The sequence below is a fragment of the Saccostrea echinata genome, unplaced genomic scaffold (assembly GCF_033153115.1).
Source record: "Saccostrea echinata isolate AGI-Se365-2 ecotype Australia unplaced genomic scaffold, CSIRO_AGI_Sech_v1 ptg000046l, whole genome shotgun sequence".
Classification (NCBI taxonomy): domain Eukaryota; kingdom Metazoa; phylum Mollusca; class Bivalvia; order Ostreida; family Ostreidae; genus Saccostrea; species Saccostrea echinata.
The window spans coordinates 3062714-3081007 of NW_026889795.1; the positions used below are offsets into that span (position 1 = coordinate 3062714).

The window sequence follows — 18294 nt, forward strand, 5'->3', positions numbered from 1 at the left end:
TCCACTCTTTTAAATATTTTATTAACAAAGATGAGTAACGCAAAACAACAAAGCAGATTCAGTGTCAATTCCACTGTTAAACACAGTCACTGCCCTGCCCCGCCCCTGTTTCAGTATCATGTATTCCCCTGTCTACATGTAGGGATTTTTCTCGGCCTCTTTCACGGCCTGTACACACTTTGCCATGGTCTGTGAAGCGCGGCTGATGGAGTCGGTCATGTAGAAGTCCTCTAGCTTCTGTAAGGGAGGGGACAGGGGTTGTGTTTCCAACTGACCTTTCACCATCTGTGTTTGAAAAATAATTGTTAATGATTAAAATCAAACTTTATACTAAAAAGTGTCGATGACAAAAAAAGTACCAAATGAATTATCAAGCCTATTCCACACAGTGGAATAACAACAAGAGGCCCATGGGCCACATCGCTCACCTGAGTAACTTTGGCCATGTTGTTCTTTACCAGATTTCCCCCCTTTTAATATACCTATTGTGGCCCCGCTCTACCCCCAGGGGTCATGATTTGAGCAATTTAGAATCTACACTACCTCAGGATGATTCCAATTAAGTTTCAGCTTTATTGGTCCAGTGGTTCTTGAAAAGAAGATTTTTAAAGATTTTTCTTATATATTTCAATGTAATACTTGGATTCCCTATTGTGTCCCGCCCTATCCCCGGGGGTCATGATTTGAACAATTTATAATCTACACTACCCCAGGATGCTTCCATATAAGTTTCAGCTTTTCTGGCCCAGTGGTTCTTGAGAAGAATTTTTAAAAAGATTTTTCTTATATATTTCAATGTAAAACTTGGATTCCCTATTGTGGCCCCGCCCTACCCCCGGGGGTCATGATTTGAACAATTTAGAATCTACACTACCCCAGGATGCTTCCACATAAGTTTCAGTATTTCTGGCCCAGTGGTTCTTTAGAAGAAGATTTTTAAAGATTTTTCCTATATATTTCAATGTAAAACGGATTCCCTATTGTGGCCCCGCCCTACCCACTGGGGTCATGATTTGAACAATTTAGATTCTACACTACCCCAGGATGCTTCCATATAAGTTTCAGCTTTTCTGGCCCAGTGGTTCTTGAAAAGAAGATTTTTAAAGATTTTTCTTATATATTTCAATGTAAAACTTGGATTCCCTATTGTGGCCCCACCCTACCCCCGGGGGTCATGTTTTGAACAATTTATAATCTACACTACCCCAGGATGCTTCCACATAAGTTTCAGCTTTTCTGGCCCAGTGGTTCTTGAGAAGAAGATTTTTTAATGACCCCACCCTATTTTTGTCTTTTCTTGATTATCTCCCCTTGTAAGGGGACTTGGCCCTTTATTTTAACAATTTAAACTCCCCTTCACCCAAGGATACTTTGTACCAAGTTTGGTTAAAATTGGCCTAGTGGTTCTTGAGAAGAAGTTGAAAATGTGAAAAGTTTACAGACGGACGGACGGACGACAGACAACGGGTGATCAGAAAAGCTCACTTGAGCTTTCAGCTCAGGTGAGCTAAAAATGATTGAACAAATGGACAGAATTCAAAAAGTTTTATTAATATTTTATTTTGTTTAATTTAATGATGAAAACACTAATTATTTTCTTCAGAAGGCAGTTAGATCATGGTTTATTGTTCTAGAAATTAAATTTATACAAGATAATATACATGTATATATACGGGCTTCAATTTTACCTATTTTATCTCATTTATCTCATTTCAATAGACTTCAAAAACTACGAAGGAATTCCTTTATAATAACTTTTTTGTTTATTTCTTGAAATTCTGTAACCAACCTTTTATTGTGAGGCAATAGGACACTGACATTGGCTGGTCAGGAGCCTTGTAGTTTGTCTATCAGAGGAGGGACAGATTTTTTGCTTTAACACTGACCCTATGTGTAGTTACATAAATATTAATTACCTTAGCGAGATCATTGGCCTGTTTGAAGTAATTTGCCTCTTCTGCTTTATCGTAGCGTGCGAGATTCGGTGCAACATCCTCTAGTCGACTGCGAATCTCCGTCAGGGTGTCGTAAGGAAGCTGCTGATCCAGGATCTAACAGAACACAGACAAACGTATTCAATGTCATGAGGATCTTTTCTATAGCTGTAAACATCATATTAAGATTACCTGGTAACCATACAGAATTCTATAGACTATTGAAATTGCTTTTTAAATTCTACAGTAATTTCATTATAAGGGTGTTCATTCCTGTTTTACTGTACTGTTCATGCACTTTATGACTACCCTTAGAAAATTACTTGTATGTCATTTATGGCTGATTTATAAGGTGGAATGACTGTCTTCTTAAGAGGAAGAACTTTGAATTTGATAAATTATTATATGTCATCTTCAACAATGATTTCTTTTCAATTTTTTCCCATATGGAAAACTAAATTTGGTTGAATTTTCTTTCCATTACCATTTCAGCACAGGGATTGAAATTAGCCGGAAATATTTGCAAAATGCAAGTTGATTTTTAAACAAGAGGCCCAGGGGCCACATCGCTCACCTGAGCACTATGGCTAGGAGAAAGCAGAAATCACTTCAGTCTTGAAAAGTTTAAATATAAAAGTGGTTCGGGGGGGGGGGGGGGGGGGGGTCATGAATTGAACAAATTTGAATCTACGTTATCTGAGGATGCTTCCATTTAAATATGACCAATCATGGCTTTGCTGTTCTTGAGTGGAAGATAATTAAAGATTTAACCTATGTATTCCTATGTCAAACTTTGATCACCCATTGTGGCCCCACCCGACCCCTAGGGGTCATGATTTGAACAAAATTGAATCTATACTATCTGAGGATGCTTCCATGTAAATATGACCAATCATGGCTTTGCTGTTCTTGAGAAGAAGATTTTTAAAGATATTTCCTATATATTCCTACATAAAACTTTGATCGCCCATTGTGTTCCCACCCTACCCCGGGGGTCATGATTTGAACAAACTTGAATCTACACTACCTGAGGATGCTACCATTTAAATATGACCAATTATGGCTTTGCTGATCTTGAGAAGAAGATTTTTTAAGATTTTTCCTATATATTCCTATGTAAAACTTTGATCGCCCATTGTGGCCCCACCCGACCCCCGGGGGTCATGATTTGAACAAAATTGAATCTACACTATCTGAGGATGCTTCCATGTAAATATGACCAGAAATGACTTTGCTGTTCTTGAGAAGAAGATTTTTAAAGATTTTTCCTATATATTCCAATGTAAAACTTTAATCGCCCATTGTGGCCCCACCCCGACCCCCGGGGGTCATGATTTGAACAAAATTGAATCTACACTATCTGAGGATGCTACCTTGTAAATATGACCAATTATGGCTTTGCTGTTCTTGAGAAGAAGATTTTAAAAGATTTTTCCTATATATTCCTATGTAAAACTTTGATCGCCCATTGTGGCCCCGTCCGACCCCCGGGGGTCATGATTTGAACAAACTTGAATCTACACTATCTGAGGATGCTACCAGATAAATATGACCAATCATGGCTTTGCTGTTCTTGAGAAGAAGATTTTTAAAGATTTTTCCTATATATTTCCTATGTAAAACTTTGATCGCCCATTGTGGCCCCACCCGACCCCTGGGGGTCATGATTTGAACAAACTTGAATCTACATTACCTGAGGATGCTTCCACATAAGTTTCATATTTTCAAGCACAGTGGTTCTTGAGAGGAAGATTTTTTAATGATGACATTAATTTTTCATGAATTCTTTATTATCTCCCCTTGGAAGAAGGCGTGGCCCTTCATTTGAACAAACTTGAATCCCCTTTACCCAAGGATACTTTGTGGCAAGTTTGGTTGAAATTAGCCCAGTGGTTCTGGAGAAGAAGTCGAAAATGTGAAAAGTTTACAGACGGACAGACAGACAGACAGATGGACAGACGGACTACAGACAAAATGTGATCAGAAAAGCTCACTTGAGCCTTCGGCTCAGGTGAGCTAAAAAGCGAGTAAAAATAGCAAACATTCGAAATTTTTAGCGAGTGGTGATTTTCGATCTCTTTTGTCTCGAATCCATATTTTTCCTGCAATTTGTCTTTCGCATTTTGAAACTTTACCACTGATTAAAGCAGCCATTTTTATCTCCCTTTTTCTATTATATTCATTTAGAAAATCAGAAACAAGATGAGGCCTAAAAAAATCAAGTTTGTTTCCTGTAACCCGACCCATTCAAATTACGGTAACCCCGGGTGGATTTTTTTTTTTTTTTGCCCAATCTCAATCAGCTGATTCAATTTATACAATTTTGTCTGTAATTGTAGCTTTATTTGAGATATAAAATATGTCAACCTAGTCAACATTTACCTTAAATATAAAGAGTAATCATAATTATAACATCAAGCTTTTCTCCAACAACTTTTTGAAGTGTGTTTTCTGCCGCTAGAAAGCCATGTTGGGTGTCCGCTGTAAATATCACACCCAATTCATTCAGTCCGGAATGTTTGACCCCATTATTCATTGGCACAAAAAAAAATTCAAACCTACCAACCCTCGATTTTTTGGGAATGTTACAGGAAACAAACATAATTTTTTTAGGCCAGATTACCATTTTTTAAAACATAAAAACATTGCTGATACATGACCAGATCACAATTCTGTACTGACCCACTATACTAGTAGGCCCTGTATTGTTATTGATTAAAATAAAGATGAAAAAGGCAGTTAATCATTCTTTCAATTTTAGCTTATAGATCTTCATTTTAGCCTGTGGATTTTATATGTACAGGCTAAAAATAACCTGTGGATAAAAAAAAGTTAATTTCGATCCCTGCAGCATGAGGAAATTAGAAAAAAAATTCATTTTAGTAGGCAGGGGATACCAGACCTTAGATGTCTAGTAGCAAGATAAGGATAAAATGTTAATACCATTCAGGTTATGAGCTAAAATGATCCTTATCTCTGACAGAAAACAAATAAAACCACTTTTTCAAAGTTTTTAAGATTCTTTTTTTTTAAGATTTCTTCTTTAAAGAAAGTTAAATCTTATTATTCATGAGTTACTCTATTAATTATATTCTGAGCTCTTATTAACCTCAGATAAAGCACGGATAATTTTCCAATCTTCTCGAGCCATGCCTGGGGGAGACACTGCTAGCCTGGTTTGCTGGGGCCGACCCTCTGTGTTAATGTATGTTGCATCCTTCTCAGTGTACGCTGCTCCTGGTAAAACAACATCAGCCATGGCTGCTCCTTTGTCTCCATGGTGACCTGTTAGTAAACAAGAATTAAACATTTTATGTGAAAAAGATAAGATACTGTTAGTTAAATAACCAAGGATGCCAATTTTTGATACGTTATATATCTGAGAGAAGTCAATTAGGATCTCATTTACAATGTAACTTTTAACATTTAAGGGCACCACAAAGTCAAGCTTCCTCTCTCAGGAGAACATTGATCCCGATATAAATTATTACTTCCATTACACACTCACTCATCCACATTCACACTCTCAAATCAACTATAACTGGCCCTTTATAACCACTGTTGTACAGTAATACATGTTCATAACAAACTTTGATACTACATGTCCTTGCTTACAATGAACTAACATTTTTTCACCCAATACTAGAAATAATAAAGAATTAACGGGATTTAGCAATAACAAAGCAATTTCAGCTGTCTCTGGGGATTCTTTATGTTTCACCTTCCTAATCTTACCTTGGTAGATGATGAAGCAATCTTTGGGGAGGTCCGCTCTAGTGATGACTCCCTCGTCAGCCCCGAGGAGGAACAGAACTTTGGGAGGGTTCTTCCTGATGTAGTCTACACCCGCCTTATAACCCAGGTCTAGAGCCGCAACCTGACTAGCCACCTTAAACATAGGTAATCAAAGATTACAGACCACCTCAACGATTGTTACAGTAAAACACGCTTTAGCAAAGACACATACATGTATAATAAACCGACGCTTACAGCGAAGTGATTTTCATTACCCGTGACTTTAAAAGTATATTGTGAACCTTACAGATATAATCAAATACTCTTATAACAAAGCAAAATCATCCATCCCTGGCATTTCTTTATAAGCGTGTTTTACTGTATCTACATATAAGGCAAATTCTCTGACAAAATGAATTTTCTGAAGGTCACTAAATGCAACACTTATGAAAGTTTGGTCTGGGTATAATTTCTACTTAATTGGGAATGGATATGCTCAAAAAAATTATTCTGTTCAAGAAACTAGAAAATGTACAGGAAAAAAAAGATTCAGCATTTGAAGCAAGTCTGGTGGTGTTCTTTGATGCATCAAACATCCTGACAGGACCCGCGCTGATCAAGCTACTTACCCTGTGGAGGATGTTGAGGACCCTCCAGTCGGCACCACATCCTGACTGGACCCGCACTGTTTGAGCTACTTACCCTGTGTAGGATGTTGAGGACCCTCCAGTCGGCACCACATCCTGATTGGACCCGCGCAGTCTGAGCTATGGTGGAGACTGCTGCATGTAGGGCTGCCCCATCTTTCCTCTGTAGAGTGGAACTTCCCACAATCACCATAGGTCTCTTTGCTTTGTTCAGTGTCTGTAAAGAGAAATTTGGAGTGTTAAATGTACATTTTTGTGGGGCGAAAAAAAATTGTTTTGAATTCTTTATAACTGAAACTGTGAAACAATTAAATGCTGATATTTCTATGTCAATTTTCTTGCATTAAATCAAATGTGTCTTATACACAATAATTTAAACATGGCAAGATTTACCCCTTTATTCATGGCAGTAACTTTTTTTTTAATATTTTAAAAAATATTATATTGGTAAAAGACAAAGCCTTCCTCTCTAAGATACAATGCTCTGAAACAATAAAATGTGACAACACTTTAACCATATGTTAGCTCATTTTAGTCATATCGTATTTTCAACTGTGTTTCTTCACTTACACTGTACTTTTGAATCCTACCTCCATAAAAAATACTGTAAAAATAGATTCATATATATTGAGCCATAGTAAAGAATGACACTGGGTGCTTTTGCAACATAGCCTTGGTTCAATGTCACATCTAGGATATCCCTACCTTACAGAAAGGATGGGAGCCATCAGCAATCTTCTTCAGAACATCTGTGGAATCACCAAGGTACTGTAAAAAATATTTCAGTATTACAATAAAAATTTATTAAAGAGATTCACATACAATGTACTGAAAATGTACTTAGTACATACATTTTAGTGCATTTCAAATTTATAGCAAAAACATAAATTAAGGACTATTTCATGTTATCATGAATCAGCACTTTTACGTATTTCAATGGATTATATCTTGAGTTATGAAATATTTTGCCTGACGTGTGTTTATAAATTATTGCACAAAGGATTCCATCAAAAATTGATTATCCCCTGATTAAGCATAAACACAGCATCATTTTATATAACAATTAGAACTCAGATGAAAACTTAATCAGACATAATTAATTTTATAGAATCTGTCCTTTAAAAAAAAAATACTCACATCATAATCATAGGTAAGGTCAACCTTTGACCCTACGAGGGCAACCTGAAGGTCATTATGAATCCAGCTAAAAAAAATATTAAAATGTTATTATATAAACTTAAGGTAAAAATGAAATCTTTAAACAGTGTTTCTGTTCTTTTCATGTAACTCTTATATTAAATTATTATACATGTTTGCATAAGCACAGGTCAAAGCTTTGATTTCCTCTGATGGTAAAATATTGTGAAAGAAAAAAAGCAGCAGCAAAGGTCAGAAGTATATAATCTAAGTCAAAAATCATAACATACAAGAAGAGAGTATTGATACACAACAACTTCTGTAAACACAAATACTGTAGATTCCTAAATACACACAAGGAATTTATAAAAGCGTAATTTCGCGACAAGCACTTCTCGCAAAATAAAATTACTCACTTTTATTTTTTATACGGCTGAAATACATGTAAATGATCTTGTCAACAGTCCTCTCTCAATTTCAAATTCTCACAGTTTGACATCTACGAGTCATTTAATGACATTAAGCACTTGCCTAAAATTAGGAATCTACAGTAATCCTAGTAAATGAGAGGAAATATTCATGCACATGTATCATCTGTCTACAAACAAATCCTCTTATAAGTTAACTAGGGATGGGACGATACAACTTTTTCTATATCGATACGTATCCCGATATTTGAGCCACGATACGATATGTATCACGATATGTTTAATTGGTTATAAATCCTTTTTTTATATTGAAGTGAACAAAACATTTCTTCACATATAAGAATAATTTATTCAAAGAAGTTGTATATCTGTTGTAAAACTTAATTATTTTGCACAAGTGGTCTTAATTATTATGTATTTCATATTTAGATTTATATTAAGCATATTTATTTTACATATTAAACCCAAAATGTTAAGTAAACAAAGAAAAAAATTAGTCAGAATTTTTTGGGCGATATGTCGATATTTCTTCATATGTATCGATATGCATATCATCCTCACATTGAATCGATATTATCGATATCTCGATATATCGTCCCAGCCCTAGTTATAGCCACAACTGCATAGATAATACATGTATTTGAACATTTGTTTATATTTCTGACCTTTTCCTAACCCTCGTGTTCAGAATTGGGGCTTCGAATCGGGGATTAGTTCCTATAAATACAGTCCCTGAAACGTTCTACTTTCCCATTTTTCCGTTCGCTCACCGTTCGTTCACCGTTCGTTCAGCGTGCGTTCACCGTTCGTTCACCGTGCGTTCACCGTTCGCTCTCCGTTCACAGTTTTGCGTTCACCGTTCACCGTGCGCTCGCGTTCACCGTTCACATAGCGTTCAGCGTTCGCTCTTCGTTCCGTTCACTTTGCGTTCACCTTGCGTTCAGCGTTCACCTATCGTTCAGTTTTCATTGCCATTCGGAACTCCCAAGTGAAAGGACTTATCTTTTTGTAGGTAAGGGGTTACAGATTTTTTAATTTAATAACTAACATATCGTGTTTGAAGAATCATTATTTCATGGGGGAAAATATCTAAGATATATATTTTTATTATTCTAACTTAGCTATTAGGTTATTTATTAAATTACTCTGGAAAATAAATGTTGTTCTGTACCTATGTAGAACGATGCTGAAATATTAAATTTAACTAAGGGCAATGTGCAAATACTTCAAGAATTGCAACATTTTGTTTTGTTAAAGACGACAAATCGTTAATGGAGATATAATTATCCAAGTCAAATAATTACGCAGCAAAATTACGAAAATATTTATTTCTAACGCCTTTTTTTATTCAGTTACTACAGAAAATATGATAGAACTAGTTCTGAGAGTTATACATAGTACTGCGGATATCCCGTTAATTTATTATCTTTGGAGCGAATTAAATTGATAGTGTGTTTAAAGGAAATATTTATTTAAAATGAAATGCACTACAGAATTTTCGCTACTATAATACATGTATGTATAGTCTATAGTTATAGAGAAAAAAAATTCTTTCTTCAACGTAACTTTATATGTTTGCCATTCGATATGATTAATACCCCCCCCCCCTTTTCCCCTAAATCGGTTACTTAGTCAGTACTGTATTTCCAGAAAATTTTAATTAACCTGTTAAAAAAAGTTAAGGTCTTTTTTAGAACAAAAATTTCAGTCTCAAAACAAACATGCATCTAAAAAAGTCACAAAACATTAGTAGTTCACAATGTACACGTGTCGGCGGTGGTATTTGAAATTGGCAGAGAGTATGTTTCAAATTCAAGTGTTAATGCCCAACATATTTTATTCATTTATTATTCAAATGTTGGTATCAAATCTAGAAATGATAAAAATAAATGTTATAACTTGTTGGAATACTCGCACTTCCTCTTCGATGTGACGAAACTTTCACACCTGCACAGTGTCGAATGATTTTGATTGACAGGACAAGCACGTGGACTTCGTGTGAACTTGAAGCAGGAAAATAAAAACGAGTAATACTGTCAAACAGATAGATATGATTTGTTGATAAAAAAAAAAAAAGAAGTTACTTTCACTGTCTAATATATTTAGAAAAAAATTTCAGAGTTATTGTTTGATATAGGTACAAACATTTAGTGAAGCCTGAAAGGAAGGGGGGGGGGGGGGCTGAAACGGAATCTCTCTCTCTCTCTCTCTCTCTCTCTCTCTCTCTCTCTCTCATTTGTCTGTTTGATAAAAATTATAACAGCATATTACTTAAATATCAAGTTCTGAAAATTGAATTTATAACAAATAATAATAATGTGTATCTTTGTATTATCTTGTCCGAGTATAATCACGGCCATCTACAGATACATGCAGAAGTCTGCTCAATAAATCATTATGAAAAATAGAAATGACACATAATATATTATTGTATTAAATATTTAAAATACGAGCGTATAAATGCAAAACGTCCACTGACCATTGTAATTATTTTTTTTTTCATTACTTTACATGAAATCGCCTTGACACGGAGATATATGAATGGGTGTTACAATCGCTTTAATTCATTCTATAAGTCAGAAGTTTTCTCTGATTTGTTATCAAATAAGAATAAACATTTTTATTTTCCAACTAAAAAAATATCTTTTATACTTCAGCGTTCGGCAACAATTGCAATGTTTTAATGCGTTAAAAATCGTATTATTAAAAACTTAATGTGCATGAATCGTCTTTCTTAGGACAATTTTGGAGAATTTATTTTATTTACTTATTTATTCATTCATTTATTGGTTTACTTATTTATTTATTTTTTTTTTTTTTTTGGCACCTGACATTATAATACAATAAAATAGTTTCAATGCAAGGAAAAGATCAGAGGCATTCCGAATATATCGTTCATCTTGCGTTCACCGTTCGTTCACCGTTCACTTTGCGTTCGCGTTTGCGCTCCGTTCGCGTTCTGCGTTCGCTCACCGTTCACCGTTCACACATCGTTCACCAAGTTGCGTTCAGCGTTCACACATCGTTCACTCACCGTTCGCTCTGCGTTCGTTCAGCGTTCGTTCACCGTTCGTTCAGCGTTCGCTCACCGTTCAAGTGGGAAAGTAGAACGTTTCAGGGACTGTAGCACAAGGTCTGCCTCCTCTATTCCGTTTATTCCAGTATTCAGCAAATAATTAGAACGCAAATCAGTCCTAGAATAAAAATTACAAATATCATTATAATATAGATTTTTATTTATAGTTTACATATATAATGTACCTTCTCCTGAATGAATGTTTTGAAAATTTCTTGAATGTCCTGTAAAATCTTAAATTATGAACTAAGCACTGATCCTGACTGTTCCAAGTAAATTAATAATAATGATGAAATTATTTTCAAACTAAAACATTAATGTGTACAGAAAGAAACCGTTCACTTTCTTTGATGGTAAATAATGTATAAGAAAAAAAAATATTAAAAATTTCACAGTAAAAAAATAAAATGAAACTTCATAAATGCTTCATTAAAGATTTACAGTATACACGCAAAACTGTGTAAACTATGTAAACTGTATATATTCAGATATTCCAATATGTCTTACACTGTACTGTAAAACATTTCAATTAAATGAACATACCCTGCCCCATCCATAGGGAAGTATTCTTCAGTACAGAGGGCTTCACTACCCAATTTATTAAGGAGGTCCTTAAGGGCAACCAGAGATTCAGCATCCACAAGTCCCCCGGCTAAACCAGCAATCTGGTCACCTTCAAAATTGTTCATCTATAAAAATGAAAGCATAAAATCAGTTATTTAGTCTCCACTAGTCCCTAGCTACAGCAGCAATCTGGTCACTTTCATATCTGTTCCTTTATAAAATGAAAAGTAAAAATCAGTGATTCAGCATGCACTAGTCCTTCCCACTAAATCAGCAATATAGTCACCTTTTAAGTAATAACTTAAAGTATACAATAGTCAATCAAAATACATGAAATGTGTTATACCATAGAGGAGGTTGTAATAAGTGCGTCTTCCCAGCTCGTCTTTTTCAGATTTCCTGTGTTATCTTTGACGTAGGGGAAAGTCAATCTCTGTCGCTTAAGGCCGTCATACGCAAACCTTGTCTTATCCGAGATCCACTCCTCATTAATTTCCTGTAACAGTTAAAATTTACAGTATACGCTATCAATCAGACCAGTCAATAGTTAAACATAAATGATAATATAGTTAAAACCAATAGTCATGTCTCTATTTACAGTACATGTTGTAAACACATATCTAGAAAGAGTTCTGTCAACAATTATAGTATTTGCTGGTGAAAAAAAATCCTTTCATATACATGTACAACAGTTTACGACACAGTGTTACAGAAACTCCAGTGTAAAAAATGTATGGTAACAGTACTGTTGAAAATCATAGTGTATCAAAGTCCTGTCAATAGGCCATATATGTAATGATTACAAATTCCTGAATATTGGGAATTTCCCTCTAAATTATAATTTCTCCACATGTACATGTTGAATATGTTGTCTGAAAAAGAGAAAGAACCACCAAACAAACTTGTCTTTCCTGAGAGACAAACAGACAAAACGCATACCTTCGTGTAGATTTATTATTTTTAACGTTCAAATTTGAGGTACATTTTGTTCAATAATGTACCAGATTACAAGTATACAATCATGTATGTTGATGAGGGAGCTATTTTACCTCATTCATTCTGGGCAGGATACGCATGACCTCCCCTGACCTTGTGCTGACTACGATGTTACTCCCCAGTGCATCCAGGACATCCACACTTTCTATTTTCCTACAGAGTAATATGAAGGAAGTCAAGTAGGTTAGCAAAGCAACAGACTCTATTTAAAATTCCAAGTTTCTGACAGCCCTTGGAGTTGACAAAAATCAATCACTTCAGTAAATCTTGTCTCCATGTGTAATTTTGCATTATTTTTCTAAGAAGTACAGTATATGTAAATATTTATAATAACTAATTATGATGTTGAAAATATGTTAATTATAAATGATATTATCTATTTTGAGTACTTCATATAAAGAGACATAATTTCCATTGATTACCTTGTTTCCCAAGGCCTAGCAGTGAAGGCATAGGGTTTAGAAGTTAAAGCTCCTACAGGACACAGATCTATGACGTTTCCCGACAGCTCAGATCGAAAAAGTTTTTCCACATAGGTTCCGACCTGCATGTCACTTCCTCTTCCCGTCGTGCCTAAATCGTCTACTCCTGCCACTTCGCTGGCGAACCTGATATATCCACAAATTTGTTAATTACATGCAATACTCAACCTGTTCTTTAGAATTTTTATGAATATCCACAATTTTTTTAAAATTAATTCTTCACCATTTTCTTGTTCCTGATGAATAAATATAAGAATTTATTTGTTTGAATTTTTCATTTTTTTTTTTTACATTATTCATGCCAGAAAATATCTACCTGATGCAGCGGGTACAGTGAATACATCTTGTCATTATTGTTTTAACCAGAGGACCGATGTTTTTATCCTCCACTGCCCTAAAAAAACACACATAAAAAAACCTTCAATCTACTAAATATTAATCTAAGTTTCATTTTAATATCTATATAGTATATACAATGTTTGTTGTTACAGTATATTTTCACAGTATATATTTTCGGGATTTCATATTGAATAAAAATTGCTGTAGAATTTGTTTTACATACAGGTAATTAAAATGTCTTAACCTGAACTTGATTTTTACTTAGATCAGATGTACAACTTGAATTCTATATTAAGCATGTCATTAATGAACCTAAAATGGTTTAAACATCACGTATCATTTGACAAAAATCTTACCTTTTCCCAGCAAAGTTGATATCAGTAAATCTACTTCTATCACTGCCAAAAACCATAGACTGATCCTGAAATGGGATGCCAAAGAATTAAAAGAAAGGATTAAAGTTAACACAGTGTTTACAATGACTCTATCTCAGGATTAATATAATTGTATTTAATGTGAAATTCCTATCATAAACCCTAAGCCTCCACAACATCTTGTTTAGGAGTTATAATTATATAAACAATGTTGAAGAGGTGGAAAGACAGAAAGCTGAAAAAATAACAAGCATCTCAATATTTGATCTTCACTGCATTAATCTGTAAAGAAAATATTTTTTGAGGAATGACATTAACAACCCAGACATACATGTATACACAGACAGTGCAATATACCATACCGGTATTTATATCAATAAGTATGCAGTCAGAAGATAGGTGCATAAAACAAGAGCCCCATGGGTCACAGCAAGACTGTGACCCTACCCTAGCCCCTGTGGTAATAATTTGCACATTGAATCTAGACTCAAATAGGGAGCCTTTACATGTTTTATCTTTTCTGGCCCAGTGGTTTGGGAGTAGAAGACTTTTAAATGACTCTACCCTATTTTTCATTTTTTTATTAATTATCTCCCTTTGAAAACAATGTGATCTTTCATTTGAAAAAATCTGTGACTGTTCATCATTTGGTTGAGGAGAATAACTCAAATAAAAAATTGAAGAGATAAGAGATAAAGGACAGAATGCCACCACAAAAACTCTGTTTATAAAAGCTAGTTTACTTAAGCCCCAACTGAATAATACAGCTGTACATGTATAAAATAGTGTACTTAGAAAACTTTTGTATAAGAACAAGTATATCTGCATATTGCATAACTTCCAACCAATGTTCCCCCAGTATCTCCCATACAGAAGTTTGTTTGTTTGTTTGTTTGTTTGTTTTTTTTTGGGGGGGGGGGGGATATGGCATTAACAATATCTCACCTGTAAATCACATTCTCCTCCTTGATCACAGATGGGACAGTCCAGGGGGTGGTTCACTAACAGAAACTCCATCACACCCTCCCTGCACAGGTAAATAATAAAACTATGTTACATATGCACCAAATTTCTAAATCAAGATATCTTATGTACCTAACACATACTACACTTAGTTAAATGGTATTAGTAATGTGTAATAAACTTTTCATCCACTTTTATAAGGCAAAATATTCTTGCTGATATAATAAACTAAAGAGTTTTTTCGTAAATGCAGAGTCTGTCTTCACTCTTACTCATTTCATGATAAACTCTTAAGTATTCTTGTCCATATCTATAGTAGAACTACTGTTTTATAACTTGCCGAGCTTTTTTGGACAATTCCGAGTCTGTTTTTACTCTCATTCCTTTCATGACAGGTGCGGCACATGATGCAACAGGCTAAAAATAGATATAAATTCAAATTCTTTTTTTTTCCAGAATGATTTTTCCATTCTTCACTCTTAATTTTTTTCTTGCATGCGTTTACAAGTGCATTTGCCCATTCAAACATTGTTTCTTTTCATGAAAAAACAAAACTTTAAAGACAATATCGCTGTACCTTGGCTGATTTTTCCACCTCTACGAGACACATTCGGCAGTTCCCAGCGACAGATAGTCTCTCGTGGTAACAGTATCGGGGGATCTGTACCCCTCCCTCAGCACAGGCCTACAAGACGACAGTATAAATACAAAGAGATATCAACCATTGTCTACAGGACTGTTCAAAAAGCAAGCTTAAGCAGGAATTTCACATCATTCCTAACATTAAAGTTTTTATGTACTTTCAAAATCACTCAATTAATATATGTATTCCAAATCAATTAAAATTTATCAAATATTATAACTGATGCAATCCTTGCTTTTTGCCAAATCCCTAAATTTACATAAACACCCTTGCATGAAATACAGTCATATACAATGTACATGCCCTAATCAATCAATTGCCATCATCATAAATGTAAAATAATTATCAAAAAACCAATATTCAGTTCAGTATCTGTTAACACAGCAAGGACATTAAAAACATTGAACAGATCTAAAAATTTCCATAAATTGTTCAGTACAGATGTACAATTCCATTAAATTTGGACCGCAGAAAACACTGCTAACAAGTAAGCATTCATGATACATCTCAAGCAGAGTGGATTTACTTTCTAACAAGGAAAACCAAGCTTACAACACAATCTACCTTTTTGTCAGGGGAAATAACTCACCTGTAAAATGGTTGTGCCGGGGTAGACATAAACAGGCTTATCATCAATAAATATTTCTATTTTCTCTGGTTGAGTGGCCACAGATGTACTGCATCTAACTGTTAAGTAAAAGTAGTACATCTATTGTAGCTTGCATTTAATGAAATTTTAAATTCACAAGCATATTACCCTCCTTAAGAAAGATAACAATTTGAAATCCATGTTCACATTACCTGGATGTTTCAGCAAGTTCTGAGCTGTAAGAGCCCTTACCTGGATGTTTCAGCAAGTTCTGAGCTGTAAGAGCCCTTACCTGGATGTTTCAGCAAGTTCTGAGCTGTAAGAGCCCGGGCCAGGGGCCTTATCCTCATCATCTTGATCTCTAGAAAGACAACACTCTATAAACACAACATAGCTTTACTCACAATTACATATCTTTAGGATACAAGAAATAGAAAATAAAATGTTTGTTTTTGCTTTACCAACCAACTTTAATTTAAAGCAATAATAAATACAACTGCTCTCGTCCTAGTTTGAGTAATCTAACTGTGTCTCAGGAAAAGCCCTCACCACAGTCAGAATATATCCCATATAGTTTGCAATGTAGCAAATCGGAGCAGATCTGCTCCAAAATGATTTTGAAGAATACAAAAGAAGTAACACTGAAAAATAACTACCAAAATTAATCAAAACAAACCCTTTTGAGGTTGTATATGCCTTTTACCCTAAAAATAATCCAAATAAAGACAAAATTCAACTCATTTTCTAAACATTTTACTCGTTTCAAATTTTACAAGCAGTGTTGACATTTGGAGCTCTCTGGATTATTCCCAGTAAACAGGGATAGATATTAACTTTCAGATTCATTTGTCCTTCGGGCAAGTGATCTCAGACTTTAACTTGTCCGAATGCAAAACTTGGTTGCCCCAAATTAAGAAAGAACTTTAGAAGAAATTTATTTATTACAGTAAATGTTATGACACGAAAAAATGTGACAAATACACAACTGTCAATTTGGCAAGTTGAGCTCCCGAAAAAATTTCGATGCTGCATTTGTACATAAATTTATACCTCTGTCCATGTAAATATAACCTGTTAACACACACTGCCATGCAGCAATAACCCATCGTTTCTTTTTCAAAAAATTCATATTTTTAAAAATTATTTTCGGTAGGATCCTTTTGTGAATCGTGATTTTCAGAGATAAATGTGAAGCAACGCTAAAGGAAGATAGTTGCTACGAAACATACAACTTATCTTGATCAGGATACATTGTGTTACACTGTACTTATATTCTGTGAGTGAATAAATAATCTAATTTCCTAATATGAAGTTAACAAAGTTGTTAGATGTAGAGTGTATTTACTATGAAAGAAAACAATAACAAACCCAATTTTTAAATGAACGGTATAATCCAGAAACACTACCAAGGAATTCCGAAAGCAAAAACATTGGCAGTCAGGTACGTGGTAGAAATCTTGTTCAATTTATTGTTTTATTTATAAATCAATGTAAACTTAATAAATATGTAAATTTCTATGAGAAAAATTCACTTGCCCCATTGGACAAGTACGTCAACAGTTTCATTTGCCCGAACTAAGAATTTACTTGTCCCGGGCAATCGGACAATCGTTAATGTTGATCCCTGGTAAACAGGTAGATTAGATCTTTACTTTGCTACATTGACAACAAATGGAAAGAATTCTACTGATAAACCACGTCTGTAGAACAATATCATCTAAAGAAAGAATTTTCTATCTACGCTAGCCCCAAAGTTCACACCGTAAAATGTATTACATTAATTTATACATATATAGAGGTAACGAATGCTGTTAAAATTTGCATTTGGGTCGTAATTTCAAAGTGTTTTTGAAACAGAAACGTAAAGTACCAGTGCTCTGTTTTGAACATAAATGTTATTATGTAACATGAAAAATGTGATTGTGAAGTCAAAGATCATAATCAAAAGGGTATTAGCCAATTCAAAAGTAAGGAAAACTGAAGCAAAATTCATGTGAACATATCAGACGACGATACATTTGTGTAAGTTAAGTTAAAAGTCGTTATGAAACTATGTATAATACTAGAGGAAATTCGAGTAGTGTACTGAAATGTATAATTCATTATCATTTTGCCCGTATTAGTGACAATCTCTCAGTGCATTTGGTTTGATGACTATCTTTTATAAATGAGCATAGGTATTTACTTGGATTTCAAATGAACAATGATGTTAAGAAATTAAAAGAACGGAGTTTGGTTTGTAGTAGTTTCTCACCTTGGCCAATTCAGAACCGGAAGTAATATCCACTTTGATGGAAGCGGTAATAAACGAAATAATCAAACTTCGTAAGCAACCAATTCAAATGAAATATATGTAAAATGAGTTTGAATCTAAGTTTTTATATTTT

General features: G+C 34.5%; 1 protein-coding gene across 3 annotated transcripts; it reads right to left on the minus strand.

Moving 5' to 3' along the window:
* Window positions 1-18232, minus strand: LOC133202209 (NADH-ubiquinone oxidoreductase 75 kDa subunit, mitochondrial-like). Of its 3 annotated transcripts, none has more exons than XM_061337985.1 (21): window positions 18162-18232; window positions 16200-16268; window positions 15908-16005; window positions 15253-15360; window positions 15016-15092; window positions 14658-14739; window positions 13695-13759; window positions 13316-13393; window positions 12940-13125; window positions 12571-12670; window positions 11868-12017; window positions 11501-11646; window positions 11006-11075; window positions 8547-8605; window positions 7454-7520; window positions 7022-7084; window positions 6372-6533; window positions 5670-5823; window positions 5044-5219; window positions 1917-2051; window positions 1-285 (listed from the first exon to the last, which is right to left on the minus strand). In XM_061337985.1, the coding sequence occupies exons 2-21, from the start codon at window positions 16258-16260 to the stop codon at window positions 133-135; spliced, it is 2190 nt and encodes a 729-aa protein (XP_061193969.1). In that variant the 5' UTR covers window positions 16261-16268; window positions 18162-18232; the 3' UTR covers window positions 1-132. The 3 variants fall into 3 exon arrangements, with proteins under 3 accessions (XP_061193969.1, XP_061193968.1, XP_061193970.1); XM_061337984.1 differs by having other exon boundaries at window positions 14658-14735; window positions 15012-15092; XM_061337986.1 differs by lacking the exons at window positions 16200-16268; window positions 18162-18232 and adding an exon at window positions 16120-16183 and having other exon boundaries at window positions 14658-14735; window positions 15012-15092.
* Between the last annotated feature and the right edge of the window lie 62 nt (window positions 18233-18294).

Excerpts from the sequence above, each read along its gene's own strand:
- LOC133202209 (XM_061337985.1), bottom strand. The coding sequence starts at position 16,260 with ATGATGAGGATAAGGCCCCTGGCCCGGGCTCTTACAGCTCAGAACTTG. Across the intron at positions 7,521-8,546 it reads AACACGAGGGTTAGGAAAAG|CTGGATTCATAATGACCTTC; the intron begins GTCAGAAATATA and ends TATTTTTTTTAG. Across the intron at positions 2,052-5,043 it reads TTATCCGTGCTTTATCTGAG|ATCCTGGATCAGCAGCTTCC; the intron begins GTTAATAAGAGC and ends GTGTTCTGTTAG.